The 20363-nt window shown below is 40.7% G+C and overlaps 2 protein-coding genes across 2 annotated transcripts; both read left to right on the plus strand.

The window, feature by feature from the left end:
• The first annotated feature begins 12037 nt into the window (after positions 1 to 12037).
• nkx2.7 (NK2 transcription factor related 7) lies at positions 12038 to 13805 on the plus strand. The gene is made up of 2 exons (XM_070834452.1): positions 12038 to 12284; positions 13267 to 13805. The coding sequence occupies exons 1-2, from the start codon at positions 12038 to 12040 to the stop codon at positions 13803 to 13805; spliced, it is 786 nt and encodes a 261-aa protein (XP_070690553.1).
• Positions 13806 to 18288: 4483 nt separating this feature from the next.
• On the plus strand, positions 18289 to 19249 carry nkx3-1 (NK3 homeobox 1). Its single transcript, XM_070834377.1, has 2 exons — positions 18289 to 18499; positions 18739 to 19249. Exons 1-2 carry the CDS (start codon positions 18307 to 18309, stop codon positions 19137 to 19139), a joined length of 594 nt encoding a protein of 197 aa, XP_070690478.1. The 5' UTR covers positions 18289 to 18306; the 3' UTR covers positions 19140 to 19249.
• The last annotated feature ends 1114 nt before the right edge of the window (positions 19250 to 20363 follow it).

Raw genomic sequence — 20363 nt, forward strand, 5'->3', positions numbered from 1 at the left:
GGAGTGCATACTGTAGTATCTGTTTTAGCCCTCAATCACAGTCTTTTTTTTTTTTGTTATGTGTATTTTTTCATAACAGTAAATAAGCAACAACAAAAGTTATCATTAGTTATTATTTTATCACCCAGAAAGTCAGATGATCTGCTTAATCAGGACTATGTGGGTGTGGTTTGATAAGATTCATTTGGTAATAGTGATTGATAGTAATGGACACCATTTGAAAACAACCCCAGACTGTGTGATGTGTTCCAGGATGGCTACCTACAGGACAAGCAATAGGTTAGAGAAACCAAGCAGTGTATCTCTATGTTACATACTGACAGAGAAAAATGAGGGGAACATTAATATATTCTCTTAAACACCATAGAACCCAGTTTCAAAGGGTCAGAGGTTTCACACACTTGGTTCAGAGCTTTTCTTGCTCAGACCGCAGACAAAGCAGCATAAGTCAGTGTGAGAAATCTACCAGAGTGTGTAAAGAAGTGTACAGATTGCTGTTTCTGACTTTGCTCATGTTACTTTGCTTTTTGTTGGTACGTTTGGTGAGTTCAATTAAAATCACACTCAGGCTAAATAGGTATAAAGCTCATGTTATGCTTGTGTTGATTAAGGGACATTATTAACTGGACATCAGTTTAACAACAAAGTCCCCGTAGACCCCGAGACAATCATTCAGAATCAAGAGATTAGCTCGATATGCTGGTGTTTGTTTTATTTATACCTGGTAGATAGATCGACATTTGCCACCATTGACTTTAATGAGATAGCCAGTGGCTTAAGTTAGTGTCAGTTTGGGAGTAAATTGCAAATGTTTGTGCACATGCAAAATGCAATATAGAGATGATCTTGGGACCAGGGCTGGGTTCAGTTCACTGTTAAGCAGTTTGGTTTAGAAAATACGTCATCGTTAAAATCGTTAAAATGATAAGGAATCGTTGAGCAAAAAGGTTTTTACTTTGACTTCATGAGCAGAATTGAGCCCAGTCCTGTTTAAAAGAGAAAAAGTGAATTTATACATCATCCTAGACTGATGAGAGTGAAGCACAGACCAGAAAAAGCGATGTTGGTGTCAATTTAATAGCTATGTTAAGAATTCCAAACTATGCAATAATCTCACATACAAAGGATTCACAGCAACACAGATATTGACCTTTATTTCATTCAGTGCCAGCTGATGCTGTGTGAATAAAGCAGCGGCGTGTACAGTGTGCTCTCATACTGCACTCACAGTGTGAAGGCATTGCTCCTCTATATTGCTTTCTGTTTCTGTGTTTTCTGTAAACAGGCATCTCTTTTTGTTCTGTGAATATGATCATTTCTTTTGTGTCATTTGGTGCGAAAGGACCGAAGTTCTGAAGGAATCACTTGGGAGGTTAAGAGCTATAGTCACACTGTAATATATCCTAGCTTACTATTTCATGTTAAATATGCACTTTGCATCTTAACCACTATAAAGGGCATTGAAACATTCAGCACATGTGCAATTGAGACATGTTTTATTTACCCAGTGAATGGAAACCAGTTTGAATATTTTGCATCCTGAAGGGTCAGGGCTTCTTCATGTACTATTGATACATATGTCTGTATCTTTGTTGTAAATCCAAAACCCAACAGCTGCTGCTAAACTGTTACTTCCCTGTATGATGCTGTCCAGATGCCCGTCTGCTGTGGCCACTCTGACCTGTCAACACACAGAGAGCTCAGCATCAATCCACATTTACATTCAAGCATTTTAATGTCCATCCGTGTCTTCATATTTATTTTCTATGAACATTCCTTGTGTCAAATATGTTTGGCAAGGGCAAATTGACTGTTTCCTCACAAGTCAAAATGTAGTGGTAATTTCAGAGAATGTACCTGTATACTGAATGTCTGTTTCGACGAGGACATGCCCAAGTTAGGTGACCCATGAAGGCTGTTTGGAAAAACAAAAGTGAGAAAAGTACAAGGCTTTCAGTTACTTTCTGTTTTTGATTTGAGTGTAGGGTGCTTAAGGTGGTACTGGAGCGTTGTTAAATTGACCCATGGTGAGTTTTGTGAAACTGTTTCGCCTGTCAAAACTAGAGACTAAAGACTCCCTCACTTCTGGCACTTCATGGTACTCTTTCCTCTCAAGACTTGAAATAGATTGATAAATGTTGTGCTTAAACAAAATCAAAAAGCTTCAGTGACTAGTAAAGTTTATTTTGTATTCATATATAAGTGACAGTTATTTTACTATCAGATTCAAAAAGTTATCGAGGATCTAAGGAGATTACTGAAGTTGCTGATGCTATGTAACGCATGATTGACCCTTGTGAATCACTTGCACTTTAAAATATACCCATATACATATATACCCATACTGTGTATATGTTTGGGTTTTTTCCTCTGTACTGAAAAGTCATGAAAGATACAAATGCATCAACTGTGTGTCTTTTGCTGATCAGAAATAAAATATTTATCATATCTGGCATATGGTATGAAATATGTTGCTTTGCTCTTGTTTCACTCATTTGGATCCATCATCACTCACAAATATGCAGCAACATTTACCAATAAGCGTCTTCTCTATCAGTTGCCCTAAAACGTTCAGTGAACTGCCTCTGACCTAACGACTTTGGTTTGTCTATCAGCAAGCCCCAAAATGTTGTTAAATGGATGGAAGCTGATGAAAACTGAGTATAGTGTTGCCATCCCCTAAAAAGATGTCTGGGAACGTGTTTATAGGCCTCCTCAGAAACCATAGAGCACATAAAGATAGAACCAGCAAACCGCCATGACCTACCAGCTAATTGTGAAAGTGTCAAATGTTGTGTGACTGAGACATGGAGTTTGTTTTCGTAAACACTTTTGCTGGGTTTTCTGGATTGCTGATTTTCCTTCATCACCCACCAGACCACAAAATCTACAATAAATGTGTCACCCATGACACCGTAATAAGCACTGATCTATCATTATAATGCTAGAATTTCTAATTGCCTCAGCAACATGAAAAATGTGAACAGGCCTAGTTCTCGGGTTGCTAAACACTTGGCACCAGCTTTTTAGAGAGCTGCATCGATTACAATTATTCTAAACAAAGTAATTGAATCCATGTGTCACAAAGCTTCAGTCGAGACGAGTTGATTATAATGTAAGTGTAAGTGTGACATGGATGATGGTTTGGGTCTAGGCTCTGACCTCGTCACTCCCCACAAAGAAACACCAAACCTAATAAAACAGGGATTGGGGAGTGACAATAATAACTCCCCTTTGGAGAATGTAGCCTGCAGGTGTGCGCTGGGTTGAGTTGGGGTTTGCTATATGAACAGCAGCCGCAGCAACAGTAGTAGCAAGAGTCAGCACAGCTTTCAGGTGAGCGGTATGGCAGCAGTTACATGGCAACAGTCAACAGAGCAGCGACGTATCAAACCTGCGTTGACTTATTTTCGGGCCTGACTTGATATTGAATCTATCAGCATACAGATGACACGTCCAACATATACGCAGCATTAGCATTCATTTATAGAGCCTCTGGGTGTCTGACAAGTCTAAGTCACTCTCCTTTTAGTTTTATTTTGATCTCCACCAACTCCTGAGAAAAAATAGGTGGTTCCTCATTAACTCAGTCTGTTGGGAATATACTGTGCTATGGGACTTTAGTTTGTTTTGTTTTTTTTCTGTCTTTGCCATCTGTAAAGAACACTATCAGAGTGGTGCGAAAGGTCTGTATTTGTATAGCACCTTTCTAGTCATAGATGCCGGGGATCAAACCAACGATCTTGATGGACCACCTACTCTACCTCTGAGCCACAGCCGTCCCACAAATGAATGGTTGAACCAAATGATTCAAGGCAGTTAAGATGCAGGTCAGAAAAACAAAAACAGTGAGTTGAAAATGTGAAAAAAGCTATAACGCTCCACAGAGCTGTATGGGCTGCAGAGTTGGTGACAGCTCTTGACCCCTTTCACATTGCAAATAGTCACTCACATCGCTCTCAGCTCTGCTCCCATTTGGTCCCTATATCCTAGAGTGACAGTACGTACAGCACACTATAGGGACTTCCTTTGTCCTGAAGGTTTATGATTTTCCACTTTTCCACTGTGACTTAAATTTAATGTGACTGAGCCACATTTGAATTCAAATCCATAACTCAGCTTTTCCTACAGATTTTGTATGTGTCCATTTCTTTGAGCTTGCTTTCGTAAAAAAAAATAAATAATAACAATAGTAAAATAAAGTAACCAAAGATTTGCTGCTTTAATAAATCAGTAAGTTTTGTACAATGTATTATGTACCCTTAAACTAACAGTGAATCGGATTCTTTCCAGTGAATGATGAAGTAGCTGCTCTATTAAAAACAAATCATCAGCGTATGATATTGCTATGGTTTACCACATCCCTTCAGTATATGTGACAAATCCTGCAGGACCCACAAAGGAAGATGAAGGACACTGAGAGCACCTCCTGATGAAAATGAACTTTCTTAAACTTGAGCACAAACGAGCTGAAACTGCAAAGTGCCTGTTTGGTTTGAGAGCCTGAGGAAAAGAGGGGGCAGAACGCAAGAGGCTCCATGGACGCTAATCTCAGTCAGAGGGAGATATAATTTCATGCCTATTTAGAGAAGAGTCCTGAAGGGCTTTCTCATCAGCCGCTCTCCAGTCTCATGGATAGGTGATGCAGCAGCTCTGCACACAGATTCTATCATCTCCTTCTTTAAAGAGACATCCACACTCAACTCATCAATGGATTTAGCACAAGCACGATGGACAGAACAAAACGCTTTTGAATTTTTATCCGTATGGTCAGTTTGAAAATCTGTCTCTCACTGAGTGTTTTTGCACAGCTACATAACTACAGCTATGCAGTGGGCAACTTTTAAAAGCAAATGGGATGGAATTACTGCTTTCAACACACAGAAACATCTTGTTGCCAGGAAACATTTGAACAGATTTTTGACCCTGTCTATTCACTTTGTTGCCTGTTGCTTGGACTGCTGCCAAGTGTATCACCGCCCTGACAATCACAACCAGAGTAATAATGAATAATGACGAAATTAGAATATAATTATGCAGATGCAATTCATACCATCTGCTTGTGTTTTTTTTAATAAAGCTGGTAATGAAACTGTGCTCCATTTGATCCATCAGATACAACATTATGGTACCCTCTGCTTTGAATCAATGTTGTATAAACCCCTCTGCACATGCATGTGAGTGAAATACATCTGCCTGCACTGCTCACAGTGTCACTGGAATATGAGCTCTAAATGCATGTACTTCCTACAAGCACACAGCGGGGTGCACAGCCTGACCTTGTAGTAAATGATCATAAACGACCATGTAGCTTGTGCTTACTAGCTGCAGGCAAGCAACAAACCCACTATTGTTTGCCATTGTTTTAACCTCTTGATCAAATTCTGAGGGAGGAAAGCAATGTATCCACAGTGCATGCATAGTGTCAGCAATTTGATGGGACAAATGAACAATGCGCTGTGGTTAGTGCGGTACGGCAATTGCCTCTCCCCTCTCCCAGTGTGTTTTATATTCATTATGTCCTTCTCTTTCCCATGAAACTTGTGGCATATTCATCAGCAGTGTGACAAATTAGATGTGCAGTGAAATGGAGTATGACTGAGAGCAGTGGAAGATTAGATCCACTCCAATCTTACCCAGCAATCACTATCCCTTCATTTCTGTGGGGAAATACCCAAGGACGGGAGAGAAAATTAGATCAAATTTTACTGAAGAAAGCACTGGAGTGGCAGGGGAAAGAGATGAAACAGAGCATTTTCCATTTCTGCCAAAGCATCCCTGGATTTGTCTTGGAATCAAATGCAAAGCAGTTTCTGGTTCTGGATACGATGACTACACCAAACTAACCATTTACAGTCCGGTTGCGCAGTTGCACACAAAGTATAGGTAGATAAATAGCAAATAATAGTTCACAGCAATTTGTCAGCATCCTTTCTTTTTCAGTTGCACCACACTATGTCATTTGTGCACTTAGCATCTCCCCAAGCCAATCGGATTGAGCACTGTGTTCAGTCACTTCACTAGGGCATTTGAAATGCTCTTGAAGGCTCTCAAATGTTGCTTTCTCTTGCAGCACCTGACTATTTTGACAGCTCTCCAACTGAACGTTGAACATCGGAAAAGAAAGGCAGGTTTCACCAACATGCATGAAGTCGTGTTTCACACAATGTGTTTCACACAATGTGTTAGCCCTTTGGCAAAACACAGAGGAAATACTAAGACAAATGAATGATACTGTTTATCAGCTGTGGATAAATTCATCCTTGTATTGAGGCTCTCAGAAATAACACAGTGTGGCAGAGACATCTAGTGGCTGGAAAAAGGTTAAGTCTGTTTTTTTTCCCCACAGGACACACAGCTTCCTCAAGCTCTCCACACTTTAGCCAGATGATGCAGCAGTCTGTCATGTAAAATTTAAATGCCCATTTCAGATGTGTTGTTTTGATTGTTAAATGCCCTCAGAATCCATCTGTTGCAATTCATCATCCATAATTTTGGTTATCAAGCATTAAATACTGAAGTAAGTAAACAACAACAGCTTAAAATTGACTATGATAGACATCAGTACAGTATACATAAAGATAGCTCAGAGATGCCCACAGCATGTAATTGGCACATAACTTACGCATTATTGAAGGCATCTCCTTTAATCTTCTAGCTGTATCACTGCCAGGAAGCCAAAAGAATAAGTGAGGCAATGATTCAAGTACAATGTCACTGTGATCTGAAACACTGGTGCAATTTGGCTGAAGCATGGCTACAACAAAGGATGTGTCACAGCAGGTGTACATGCCTCAGAGTAAACGACATCAAATCTTTAACCTTTCAACAAGCAAGTTATACAAATGACATAAGTCAGCATTTAAATCTGCTGTAGTGTAGAAGAGCAGGCGAAGGCACATGAATGGATTGGATGGCTTCAGAAGAGCAAGTAAGACTTTGTAAAATGATGAAGATAGCATGCTATTAGCATTAACATTAAAAATGTAAACCCTGATTCTGATATTGGTAACAATGACCACATAATCTATAATATCCTTATCTAGTAGAAGCATTGACTTATCCTGAATGTAACCATTTCAATATGAATTTACAGTGTAGTGTCAATCCATACGGTCAATCAGTCTATTCCAGCACAGTTATGCTTTCTGAAGTAATGGATTTTATTCTGAGGAAGCATTCTAATGTCTCCTAAACACCAAAAACATTTTCAAAGCAAACACCTGTTAGTCACAGCAGCAAAACGGTACTCTAGTAAAATACAAGCGTATAAAAATCAGCATTTTATCCCAGCAATGACACGGTTAAACTCTCTTTCTCCATGGGGTCTGTGGGGTCTGTGAGCATGTCCTTATCTGTTTGATTTCCCAGGAGGTCAGAGGTCAGCATTGGCAACAGTTGTATTTCTAGTTTTTCACAAACACTCGGATACATAATAGATACACGGCAGCATGGGTGTAAACCTGTAGTTCCTCTCCAACCACCTTCTTGCATCTTTCCGCTTCAGAGTCTCTGTATGCACCAGAGTGCATAAGGAGATGAGTCCCATATCTCATGACTACTACACTCCAAGTTAAAAGTCTCCCTCTCATCGCCCTGAATGGAGATGTCACTGTCAGATAACATTTTGATGAGTATCTTTAGTTGCACGTTGGCCACAGGAAGGCTGGGTTCGGTTTCACTCAGTGCAAGACGACTCCATCTCCTCTTTCAGCTGCTATCAGCCTCCTATTTTGCTGTATGATGAATTAGGGGTATTTTGTGGTAAACTGTACTCAGCTAGCTTCTCATGTTACAGTGAGGGGACAAATGGTGGAATCAATGGGAAAGGCTTTGATTCTAAGGAACAGGAGTCACAGAAACTCACAGAGAGCTTTGCTGCGAGCCTCCAGAGAACACTGAAGCAGTTATTAAGTAATTTACCCATCAAACTGGACACCTGAAATCCCCAAGGTGTCAAACAGTTCACGGTTGAATTCTGACATCTTTTTTACCCTCTGCTTTTGAAGTTCGGGTTTCTTGGTTTGTCAGTATGAGGTGTGCTTGTGTCACAGAATATCGCTGTTGAGAACCTGCATGAAGTAACATTTCGTTTAGTTATTTAAGACAAAACTTTCATCTTACTGAGAGAGCAGGTCAATGAACGACTAACGCAACATCTATACTGGATACAAATGTTCACATATAATAATCCAACAAATGCAAAGGTATTTTTTCAGTATTTCATGTCATTCTGATACTGATTCAGGCTGGAGAATGGTTAAACTGTTATGCTTATGATAGGAAATGTAACTTTGTTTCAGGCAATACAGTGCATCAAAAGGTCCAGTCAATTTTATATCATTCAAAATAACCCAACAAAAACAAAATTAAATTAAATAAATAGACAATAAATACAGTTTTAAAACAATGTCTGTGTTCATCTTTGCCCAGAAGTCTATTGTTTGAGCAGAGGAGGAGTTTTTTTTCTCTGTGCCTTGGAGCAGACACTGCAGGTGTTCACAGTAACGCTGCAAAGGGTTTGACACTGGAGGGTCCACTGCCATGGAGTCCTGACACTCCCCACAGGTCATATTTGGAGATCATGACTAAAGCAGCTGCTGCTCTGACAGTAGGAGGAGGTGACATCACTTACTCAGTTATGGCCGCTGTTTTATTGGCTTACTTTTTGGGACAGTTACTGACAGATGAGCTCACTGAGTCTCTGTCCAAACCTGCCACTGCTTGTACGGCAGCTGTTTCTGTCGAGGTCCGAGCAGGTATCAGCACTGTTTTTGCTGTGGTGGATGTTTTGCAAGTCACAAGTAAGTCTCAAGTCTTTGCCCTCGAGTCCCAAGTCAAGTCCTGAGTCAAGACAGGCAAGTCCCCGAGTCAAGTCCCAAATCCTACCATTTGAGTTTCAAGTCCTTTCGAGTCCTTTTAACAACAGAGAAGAAATCCCAAACCATCCTCTTACAATATAAGTATGAGCAAGGGAATGAACCCGCTGTGGATGCATGTACCGTGTTTGCAAAGTGACGCTATCAGTGAGTTGCAGCTAGCAGTTAAATTAGTTAGCCTACAAGCTAGTGTTAGCTTAACTTACCGTTCTTTGTGCAGCTTCAAATGTCGAACAAAGTTGGAAGTTGTTGCGTCTCCGTCCGTAATCTTCGACCCGCATGTTTTACATACAGCGATTCGTTTTTTGTTGACCACCTCGTAGTTTTTATACCCAAACGAAACTATCTTTGGTATAATTTTTGCCAACTGGCGCGCTGCTTTATCCGCGTCATTGGTTGTCCTGTAATTTGATTGGTTGGATGCTGTCGGATCAAAACAACGTGGATCTAATTTGATTGGATGTCGGGCCGACAGGCGCGCGCACACACACACACACACACACACAGATATAGATATATAGCGGTCCATGTCAACATACTTTTTAATCTTTGGGTTTGGGGAAAGTAGCAAGTCTTTTCAAGTCCAAGTGAAGTCACGAGTTACTGATGTTAAAGTCCCAGTCGAGTTGCAAGTCTCTTTACATTTTGTCAAGTCGAGTCTAAAGTCATCAAATTCATGACTCGAGTCCAAGACTGGTTAACTGCTTCATTTCCCACTTTTCGCACCAGTTACTTCTTCTTCTTCTTCTTCTTCTTCTTCTTCTGCTCATTCTCCTACTTGTGCCTTCAATTAGAGACTGAAAACAGCCAAGTATTTATTTTGACAAACAGCCAACACCAGCGACCCTGCTAGGACTCTGGCCAGTGACTGCTGTCATTATCTTTTCCCTGTTGTTACTCAGAGAGTAAATGTTCATGTTCTCTTGATGAAAACACCCCCCACTTTCTCAGACAGTGTACAACAGCCCTTGATGCTTTCTTAAACAGTTGTATGAAAACAACATAGACATAATTGCAGTCCTGGTTGGTTATTCAAGAATGTTATGCTATGTTAAGGTGGCCCCTCAGCCGTTACCATTTGGCAACTGAGTGAACTGAAAATGTGTTTAATACCTTATTGGGACCTTATAAAGCAACACCAGCATTAGTACAAAGGGAAATATAGATTGAGCCCTTACTATTTCTGTACGTATTCAGGTATTATGGTGCTAAATAACTAAAAGCTAATAACTAAATAACTTAGTATGTGCCCTCAATTTATCAGCAGGGGCCTGAGACTACCTGATTGACTGATTGATTGATTAAGTAAAATTTGATATGGCTAATTTTTACCCTGTGGTCCCCGAGGCATATGAATGAAACTTGCACTACCTTGGAAATATGTACAGCCATAGGACATGGGTGATACCAACTCAAAAGACACAAGCCAAAAAGAATTACTTAAAAACAACAAACAAAAGCTCTTCTCTGTCATGGTGGCATTCTCGGAATGAGTACAATTATTTGAGCTTTATGTTTTAGATCTCACATTAAAACTGAGATCTAGACCTTTGACCTCTGTTATTGCAGCTGGTTAAAGTAAAAACCCAAACAGTGACCTCTAGTGGCACTCAGGTCAGGTCTACAGGACACAGCAGCTGGGTTCACTGGTGCAGACTTAAACCACAGGTGCCGTTTCAGACTGCACAGTTTTAAACCTCGTCTTAAGATTTAAACAGTAGCTGGCTGATGACCTTTGTGGATGTTAATTCTTTGCAGCACTGAACATTTCTAAGTGGCCAAGATGGAAACTTGGTGACAGTCGTGGAAGAGTAATTCTGAGGTTGTGGTGGTTGAGTCTTGTATTGTTGCTGAAGAAGCAGAGTTTTACCAAAGTCAAAATAATTCACTCAACAATACACATGTAGACATAAACTGCTGTGAGTGCATAACATTGATTAATTATCATCCATTAACGTTTGAAGTGACCATTTAAGCAGGAATCATCATACACACTGCGCCATTCGTTCATTTAACCAACACGAGTTCTGCATTAGTTTGGTGTCCAATGAGCTCCTGCTTAGTGGCCTTATTATAAAGTGTCACCGTTTACCACGCCATATGTTATTTCTCCATCTGTCCTAAATGGAGGACCCATCAGCAATTTCAATCAGTGCCGAAGCTCCCAGCTAAGTGCCCTTCATACATCTCCCTGCGTCCCGCGGTGGGACAGGCCGTGTCTGTCCTTGTTCCTGTGTGCGTGGACGCGCGTCTCGGCCTCAGTCAAGCATCGCAGGCTGGCGCCGCCGCCTCTCCACTTCCACAACATCAGGTATAGTGTTACTGTTTGTTGTGGCCTGAGAACACTAATAACGTGGCAGGAAAACAATGTTGATGGTAAAGCTGTTCAACATCACCCAACTCAACCCCCGAGGACCTGTGTGCTGATTATTAAGTGGCTTTACTGGGCTGACCAGGAGCGTGGTTTGGCTCCACAGTGAGTAAGTTAGCCCCCTTTTTAAACAGCTTCATTAATCCGGGGCAGTTTCACTTGTTTCTAATGATGCAAAAGCGTTTGTTTGTCGGGCACAAACTTTTGTCTTTCTGGCTGTCAGTGTGTCTGAAAATCCATAGAAAATGTGGAGCTTTTAGCAGATTTGTCTGTAAGAGCAGCATTTTAATTGAAAGATTAAATGCCTTGTTACAAAACAAACATTCTTCAGTGAGCAACACCGTTCATATCACAAATATGCGTAAAAAAAAAAAAAGAAAACAAATGAATATTACACATTTTTAAAGGTTTATAGCTAGTTTTTCAGGAAGCAACCGTTGCAATTACACCACACGGTCCACTACGGCGTTATTTGTTAATGAGCCCTCTTAATTACACCTCCTGTCACAGAGAGCAGGGTGGACATGATGTGAGGTGTTCCTGTGTAAGGTGAGAAGAAAAGCAATTGTGCGCACAGGCTGGGTGTTGGCCAGTGCTCTGAAGAGGGCTGACAGACATACAGGCCTATCTCCAGCTTGCTCTTTAGCTGGACCTTTGAATGATTTACATCTTTCCAGGCCTTCACTCATCAGGCAGTTCAGACATCCGTCCGGCAGCATCACCAGCGTCTCGAGCGCAGCGCGTAAAAAGGATCCAAATCATTTGGCGGCCAGCTCAGAGAGTGGGGATGCATCCCAGTGCGACCACCACGACGCCTTTTTCAGTGAAGGATATTTTGAAGCTGGAGCACCACCACGACTTTGACAATGAATTCTTGATGACTGATCAAGTAGTCCCGATGCATTATCACCACGTGCACGGTGCCTCCCGGAGCAGGGACGCTTATGAGTGCCAGCCTGAACCGTGCGTCTCTGGGATGCAGGAGAAGTTGGATTTTCACAACTCAGCAGCAGAAGAGGAGACAAACGAGCAGGGTGAGGCGATACACACGTGATAATCAGTCAGTTCCAGGTATGAGCTCTCTGGTGGTGGATGGTTAGGTGTTAGGCCGACCGACGGGATGGGGCCTTGCGCGAGTGATAGCAGAGAGAACACACGGTCCACCTGCGAGACCTGTCATAGCCTCCTTTTCCTGAAAATATCTCGATTTGAAAACCAAAAGAAAACGTATTAACATTAATTTCCCTTCAATTCACGAGGAAACGGATGCATTTGCAATATTTTTTCCAGCAGACATCCAAAAAAGATCGACTAAATGTATAAGGACAGGAAGCAGTGATTATTATTATTATTTGGTAATTGTGACCATTTATTACAACCTTTATATGTAGTCAGACGCACCACAGTTTTAAAAAGAAAACGGTCTTCTACAATTTCCTTACTTCGCCAAGAGATCAAAATTTAACTCAGACAAAGTGTGAGTTATCTATATACCGTCATCTGGTTTGAACTTCGTTAACTGTTGAATTATGTTGTCCTTAAAACGCGAAAGTAATCAAATGTAGTCATTGCAACTCAGACAATTTTCAAGAAAAATCTTTGTTGTTTTTTTTTTACTTTATTTTATTTTCTAAACAAGTGGCAGAAGTGTGTTTTTATAATGTTAATATATATATATATATATATATATATGATTATACTTTAGATAAATGCCCATTGATGAAATAATACAATTTAAACTACCAGAAAATTGTGAGGAAAAGAAAATGGAATTTCTTAACTGTGACTCAATTTGTAGATTTTTTAACTTCTTTTTAGAAAAATAAAACCTTATAGTATGAACTATGATTTGTTATTTATAGTTTTTTTTATATATTATATGTTATTTTGTTAGTATAGTATTCGTGTATATAATGGACAGTTTGTAAGCCAAATCGTTTACAGCTTATAAAATTCAGTACCCGAAGTTTCTTCGAAGTTTCAGTGTGTTTTATTTCTTTCTCTCCTGATGTGCAGAGACCAGCGGTCTTGAAAGTTCACCTGACTGTGACAAACCCTCGAAAAGCAGACCCAGGGTGCGCAGGAAGCCCCGGGTCCTCTTCTCCCAGTCCCAAGTGTCCGAGCTGGAGAGGCGCTTCAGACAGCAGCGCTACCTGTCCGCCCCGGAGAGAGAGCACCTGGCCCTCATCCTCAAACTCACCTCCACACAGGTCAAAATCTGGTTTCAGAACCGGAGGTACAAATGCAAGCGACAGAGGCAGGACAAGTCTCTGGAGCTGGCGGGATATCCTCCGCCCGCACCGAGGAGGGTGGCGGTGCCGGTGCTGGTGCGGGACGGGAAGCTGTGCGGCGCAGGTTCACATCCAGCACCTTATAATGTGACTCTTGGACATTATAACCCCGTGTTTGGATATGCAAACGGCGGCGTGTATGGCTGCAGTTATCACAGTGTGTCATCTGCAGCTCACATGTCTAATAACCAGCTGGTTGACCTGACAGGTACCAGCGACCACGGACACTTCCAGGCTTCATTACAGGGTGTGAGAGGCTGGTGATGGGAGGAATAAAGTGGTCTGTATAATAGAAAAGCAATCACACGTTTCAATGTCCAGCTTTGTTGTATATTTTGTACGGAATCATATCTCAGTTCTCTTGTTAAAAAAGAGACGAATTAAAAATCAACTGATTAGTCACACACTGTCTTGAAGACTACATTTTTTTATGATTCTTATATATATATATATATAATAGCTACAAATGTAATTAAAACCGGTTCTGTCTGTGATTTGTTAGTGTTATTTTATGTGTAAGTTCATCTACAAAATACGTTGTTATGCTATAATGTGTTTCCATGGAGTAAATCATTTTAAAGGATTAAATAATTTTGTAACAATTATTACATTTTAATTCATGTGTTTTTAAACGGGGGTTCAAAGTTATCTGCCCAAAATTGCGCAAAGGACGATGTTCCACTTTTATAAATTAAATAAAGTTAAATTCACTAAATTAAATAAAGCTTTTACTGGTCATTAATGCATAAAGCCAAAACTAAATCATATCAAATTAGATAAAACATGTGGATCCGTTGGTTAAAAAGTGTTGTGTTCCCCTACAGGATCCAGCTAAAATACCTGATTAGGAACCCTGTGGCCGTCGGTTATGGAGCTGTCCTCTGTGCAGTTTATCAAAGAGAGCCATCAAAAAGCTAATGGCTGAAGTGACATCTGACCTGAAAGCGCTGCTCTATCAAACTGAGCTCATTATTGTCCCATTCACAAATCCGCTGATAAGGCTGGAGAGCTTGTCCTGTCCCGGAGCTTTGCTTGGTAAACAAACCCGCAGACAGAGTGGCTCTTTAACTCTTTCAAACTTTCAATCAAACGGGAAACACTTCCAGTCCGACCTGCCAACTCACCCAAGAGCCGCAGATGGGAATGAACTCAGCCGCACTGCAAACTGAGTCCCATTAGATTTCATGCTGATCTGTTGGTTGTTGAACTTATTCCAGTGATGCAGCTGCTACATGAAACAAAGTGAAATGAGATCTGACATCGAAAGCTCATTAAACAAGGTGTAAAAAGTCCCTATCTTATCCTGATAAGGATCATGGATATTTTGAAAATCCAACGTTCAAATAATAAATGATCGACTCGGGCAAAAATTGAGTGTGTGAGCCCTTTAATGGACATGGACAGTGAGCCAAAGGAGAAACACCCCCAAGGAGGAGAGAGCATCTCTACACTGATAAGCATGAAACTGCAGACAGAGAGGAGACCAGGGACACTTCAGGAGATCAGATAAAACCTCTGTGTGTGTGTGTGTGTGTGTGAGGGAGAGAGAGAGAGAAAGACTGTAGCAGTTATGTTAAGGGTGGTTGTGTTCTGCAAAATCCCTGCTTTTATAGTTATAGCATTTCTTGTTTATGTAAAAAATTGAAAAAAAACAAACTAAAATCATATAATCATATTGTAAAAGAAATGTAAAAAATAATGAAGAGAATAATTATGAGACCTGAGTCCTGACAATAATCAGTATGGTAAAAAAAAAAACGCACACACATTTTCCCAGTTTCATACTTTCAATGCTAAATCAGTTTTTAGTAGAAAAAAGGAAAACTAGTTGTGCTGTTGGTTATGATTAAATGTGTGACACAGTTTCAGACCTTAGATAGATATTGGGCTAGAAATTAGTCCTGATATGCACATTACATAAAAAGGGAGCAGTTGAGATGCTAACAGAGCAGAAAGTGGACTGAGAGAGATGTAAAAAAATAACAGGTAGCCTCTCTGTTTGTGTGTGTGTGTGGCTGTGTGAGTGAGTGAGAGAGAGATGTGATAGAGAAGATATGAATGAATGAGAGCAGAATCCCAAAATAAAGATGCTTGATTACACTGTCTGTGAATCTGTGATGAGGGTCAGTTTAACCAGAGGATGACGTGAGTCCGGCCATCAGTGAAAGAGTCATTACGGTTCACTCAAAAAGATTTTAGCTCAAGCTGTAGTTACGTCAGCTTTAGGAGGGCAGATTTGTCCCTGGCTGTGTAATGGGCTTTAAAAGCCGGTCTGATAATCTGGTATGTGTGATTGGCGCTGAGATGATCCACAAACTCAGGATCCACCCTTGTGTAAATCGTGTAGTTATGAGCTAAGTGAAGATGAAACAATCCAAGAAAGATAACTATTGATGGTGCGCAATCAGACATCTTCAGCCTACTCCTTTGGTAGTCCTTCTGTAGTTGTTCCTGCAGCTTGAAGTGGTTTTTGTTACAGCAGCTCCCTCTAGTGGAAGACGCCCACATCTTTCACCTGAAGAGATAGTTATTTATTATACAAATGGGCTGTATTTTGTCATTATGTAATATGGCAAAAATATAAAACCAGAGTTTATAAGATTACCACAATACAGCAGTTGAGCACTGAGTACCTGTGTAGTTTTTCCTGCTAAAAGAGAGTCTGGATCTGCATGAATCTCTAAGTAAAAAGAAGGAAGTGATGTGTGAAATGTGTGATTTTGTTGGAGTAGAGGTTTGCCTGTAAACCTCAAGCTGACCTGTTCAATCTGTTGGCATATTTGTTACGAGATACAAGAACTTGTGCAATATCCCAGGTGCAGGATGCACAACACTGATGCTGAGCAGATAAAACACAGACAAATCTACAGTCACAACAAAGTCTAACTGCTCGTCATCTCAGACAAAGAAACAGCAGGGAGACCGCAGGAGATTGATGGCACAACAACGTTCGGTGGCTCAAAGAAAACATTGTTGCCACATAGCACGTACTGTGGAAGACAAATGCCTCGCCGGGCTAAAAGGTCAGAGGTCGTGCTGCGTCACATCTGATGCACAACTATGCAGCTAAATATCTGAGCAGTGAACGCTCAGGACACAATAGGTAGAGAGGAAATGTCATTGTTTTCAACGAGGGCAATCACGTGGATTGTCTCAGAATAAGGGTAGAGGATGACAGCATAATCACTCACTCTCACTGCCGCCTTTGTTTACGCTCTTGTCATTGAACTGTTGAGTGTTTTCTTATTCAGCCGAGTGAATATGCTTTTGATGACAGCCAAACGTGTGTTCGATGTATTTCTGATGTGACACTGAAGCGATCTATGTTTCTGGATTTTCAGTGGAATCAGAAACTTGAATTTTTTCCTTCAACTGGAAGTCCTCTTTTTTTTTTTACATTTTACTCCATATTCAGTACTGTACGATCCCAAACTTACACACAAGGGCTTTAAAAACAGAAAGAAGAACTGTGTCTAGACAGAGGGATAAAAGCTTTCTGTGCTTACAGTTCAACATACTTTTGCAGACAGATGGTCGCAGACAAGGAGCTCAAGGTGAAACGTATCAGACTGATGATCTTAATACTGTGTTGACAAGACATCAGACTGTAATGCTTAAGAGGAGCCTCCATTGATTTTAAACGCATGGCTCTTATAAATGATGATCCACAATGCAGGACAGAGCACGCTAAACCACGTATATTCATATTGCACACACAGCCCGTAACATGAATGAAATGTTACAGAAAGTTGAATTGTTGCACTTCAGTCGCATTAAAGTGGTGATAATGCCAGCAGTCATCAGTGTGACATTGTGACTGCTCAGTGTGGGGCTGGTGCCAAGGAAGCTGGAGGAGTCAGCAGGGCCAGGGGGCACGGAGAGGATCGTGTTTATCATACCTACATTCATGCATTTCCAAATGAAGCATGAACTCCCAGAGGAACACTGACACGGCTAGTAAATGTCTCATTCTCTGGAGAGAGTCAGGCCGAGCCACGGAGAACAACAAATAAACAGCCACCGAGCAATGGCTGGGTCTGCTCAGGAGCCGGCCTAAATGTGTCCAAGTCATTAGCGCACCAGTGCGTATGACCACCCACTCTCTAACCCTCGGTCACCCCTGCTCTCCCTCCCTCTGCAGACAGAGGTGTCTCCCTGCAGCCACAGAGAGCCGGATTACCACCCTGAGCCAGGAGTTTCTAATATTTTGTAAAAGATATTTAAAAATATGAAACAAATAAAGTTTGTATTTACACTTATTCATGAATGTGACGCATCTGTAAAATATTTTCAACAAAAAATGAATATTATAACCTTAGATATATCTGCACCTTATGTACTGACAACTGAGTGTAAAATATTCTATAAAACACAATATAAAAGGGACAATGATCATATGTGCCTGTAACTGTACAGATACTGTACCTATTGTATTGGCATATACAGTTAAAAGTATGTAAATTGGGCTTTTTGCAAGAAACAAGCATTCTTTTTAGCATGATTAAAAAAACATTTAACAGCATTATTATTGTTTGACCTCAATAATCCTATTATGTTGATCCTGAAGAGGCAAACAAACAGTTTCTGAAGGCAGAAGTAGAGTAATAGTTGGCCGCACTTGGCCCGCCTCTTTCACTTGTCAGTGCAGCTAGAGTGAACCCGCCCCTGCTCTTGTATAAATTCAGACTGTGTGAGCGTGTGAGGAGACACTCTCCCCCGCTGTAGCCCTCTGGCACTGAGAGGCCTCTGATCTGTGGATTACTGGATGGATATGTCTGACACAGTCAAACCTCTGACCTCCTTCTTCATAGAGGACATCCTCTCCCTGAAGGACAGCTCCAGATTGAATGGCAAGTGCTGTTCACAGAAGACAGGCAGATGTTTACAGTGGAAAGACGAATCTGAAAGGTTGTCAGAGCAACTCTGCCCTCAGGACGCAGCGTTTGGAGTGCAGACAGGTGAGCTCCTGCAGGAATGTATCCAATAAATTCTGTCTTTTTGTCCTCGATTTGCAAAAAGATGTTTAAGAAGTTGGAATAAATGTTTGTGAGATAAGTTATTTATAAGTTTCACGAGACGTAGTAGTGAAGTGATATAAAAGTAAGGGAACATTTTTAATTCATTGTGATTGGTTGTTTACCTTATGATGATCATGAGCCTCTTTATTGAACCACTGCTTCATATCTGTACTTCACAGAGTCTCTGGACGCATCCTGTCCCAGCACCTCAGAGACAAGCACTTTGTCCTCCTCTGGGAAACAGAAGCGCTCCAGAGCTGCGTTTACACACCTCCAAGTGCTTGAGCTGGAAAAGAAATTCAACCACCAGAAGTACCTGTCCGCCCCAGAGAGGGCTCACCTGGCCAGCACCTTGAGACTAACCGAGACCCAGGTGAAAATCTGGTTTCAGAACCGGAGGTACAAGACAAAACGAAAGCAGCAAACGTCAGAGCTCCATAAGGACGTGCACAAAGCAGAGGGACTGGGCCTGAGACATGATTTGGTCCGAGCGTCACTAATCACCTCCTTCTGCAAAGCTTACCAATACAGACCCTTCCTGTGGGATTATGGTGGCCCCTGGGGGCCAACGTTATGGTGAAACTGAAATGATGTATGAAGCTACGATTTATAATCATAAATCTGTGTTAGGTATCCCTGATATTTAGGCCATATGTTCACTATTAAAGATGATTTTTCTTTATCATTTGACGTTGATTTTGAAGCCATGTGTTACTTTTGCCAGTTTTTTTCATAAACACACCCTGAAAAATCATACAAATTTCGTAATGGACATTATGTGGGTGCAAACAATGAAACAGTTGATCACTGGAGTTAGTTCATGATTCAATTAATGTTGACACATTTTACCTTTCTTTAAAACTCTATTTAAAAAAAGAAATCATTATCTGAAGTTTGGGGGAACGCAGTTATAGCATAAACTTTATTTGTCGCACATTTTGTGCAAAATTATATTACAGCAACACATAAAGGAAATGGTTAAATAATCTATACAAATAATACAAGTGTTAAATAATAAAAAGCAAATGTTTTTGGATATAGAACCACCTAAGTACGTAAAAATAAATGGTAGTTAACCGTGAAGCAGGTAGTTGGGTATAAACTATGCGATAACACCCCGACACTGACAGTTTGAGTGTTTTATACTGGAGACATTTACAATATCCATGCAGAGTTAAACTCTGATAATACAGCAAAACTACATAAGAAGATAAGGCCAGACAGAGATGGGGGAGATATTGTGAATGAGGGCCAAAGAAAGAGATCTGATTCCTTTAAAGAGCCCCTGTCCTCTAAAGACATAAACGGCTCTTGGGCTTTCTTGAAGTGACATCATGAGGGAAAGCTGTATGAAGCTCAGAAACTGCAATTTCTTATCTGAGGCATTTTGGGGCATTTAGTTTAAAATGACTCAGTGTGGAAGTCAAACCAAAATTATAAACAGATTACTTCATAAAGAAATTGCATGGGAAAACTGGATGACTGAAGCAGTGAAAACTAACAGGATACAACAGGAGAAAAGAAACATAGAGAATAAAGTAAACAGAAAGTAAGCAGTAGTATACGGAAGGAACAAGTGAGAGTCGCCACTTCTACATCATAACCTCCAGATGGTCATACACCAAGTTTTAAGGCTGGTTAAGGTGAATCTTTTTTTTTTTAACTCAAAGACAGACCGCGTTGTCTTGGACATCAAGTACAGTCAGACGATGCCTGTTTTGCTGGTGCAACTGTGGCATGAAGCCCTGATTACTGTAGTGACAAAACCTGTTTGTTAACATGTTTACCACTGTGGGATACAGAG

Source organism: Pempheris klunzingeri, chromosome 7 (assembly GCF_042242105.1).
Source record: "Pempheris klunzingeri isolate RE-2024b chromosome 7, fPemKlu1.hap1, whole genome shotgun sequence".
Lineage (NCBI taxonomy): Eukaryota > Metazoa > Chordata > Actinopteri > Acropomatiformes > Pempheridae > Pempheris > Pempheris klunzingeri.

Coding starts and splice junctions, on each gene's coding strand:
- nkx2.7 (XM_070834452.1), top strand. CDS start 12,038: ATGCATCCCAGTGCGACCACCACGACGCCTTTTTCAGTGAAGGATATT. Junction 12,285..13,266: donor AGAGGAGACAAACGAGCAGG/GTGAGGCGATAC, acceptor CCTGATGTGCAG/AGACCAGCGGTCTTGAAAGT.
- nkx3-1 (XM_070834377.1), top strand. CDS start 18,307: ATGGATATGTCTGACACAGTCAAACCTCTGACCTCCTTCTTCATAGAG. Junction 18,500..18,738: donor AGCGTTTGGAGTGCAGACAG/GTGAGCTCCTGC, acceptor TGTACTTCACAG/AGTCTCTGGACGCATCCTGT.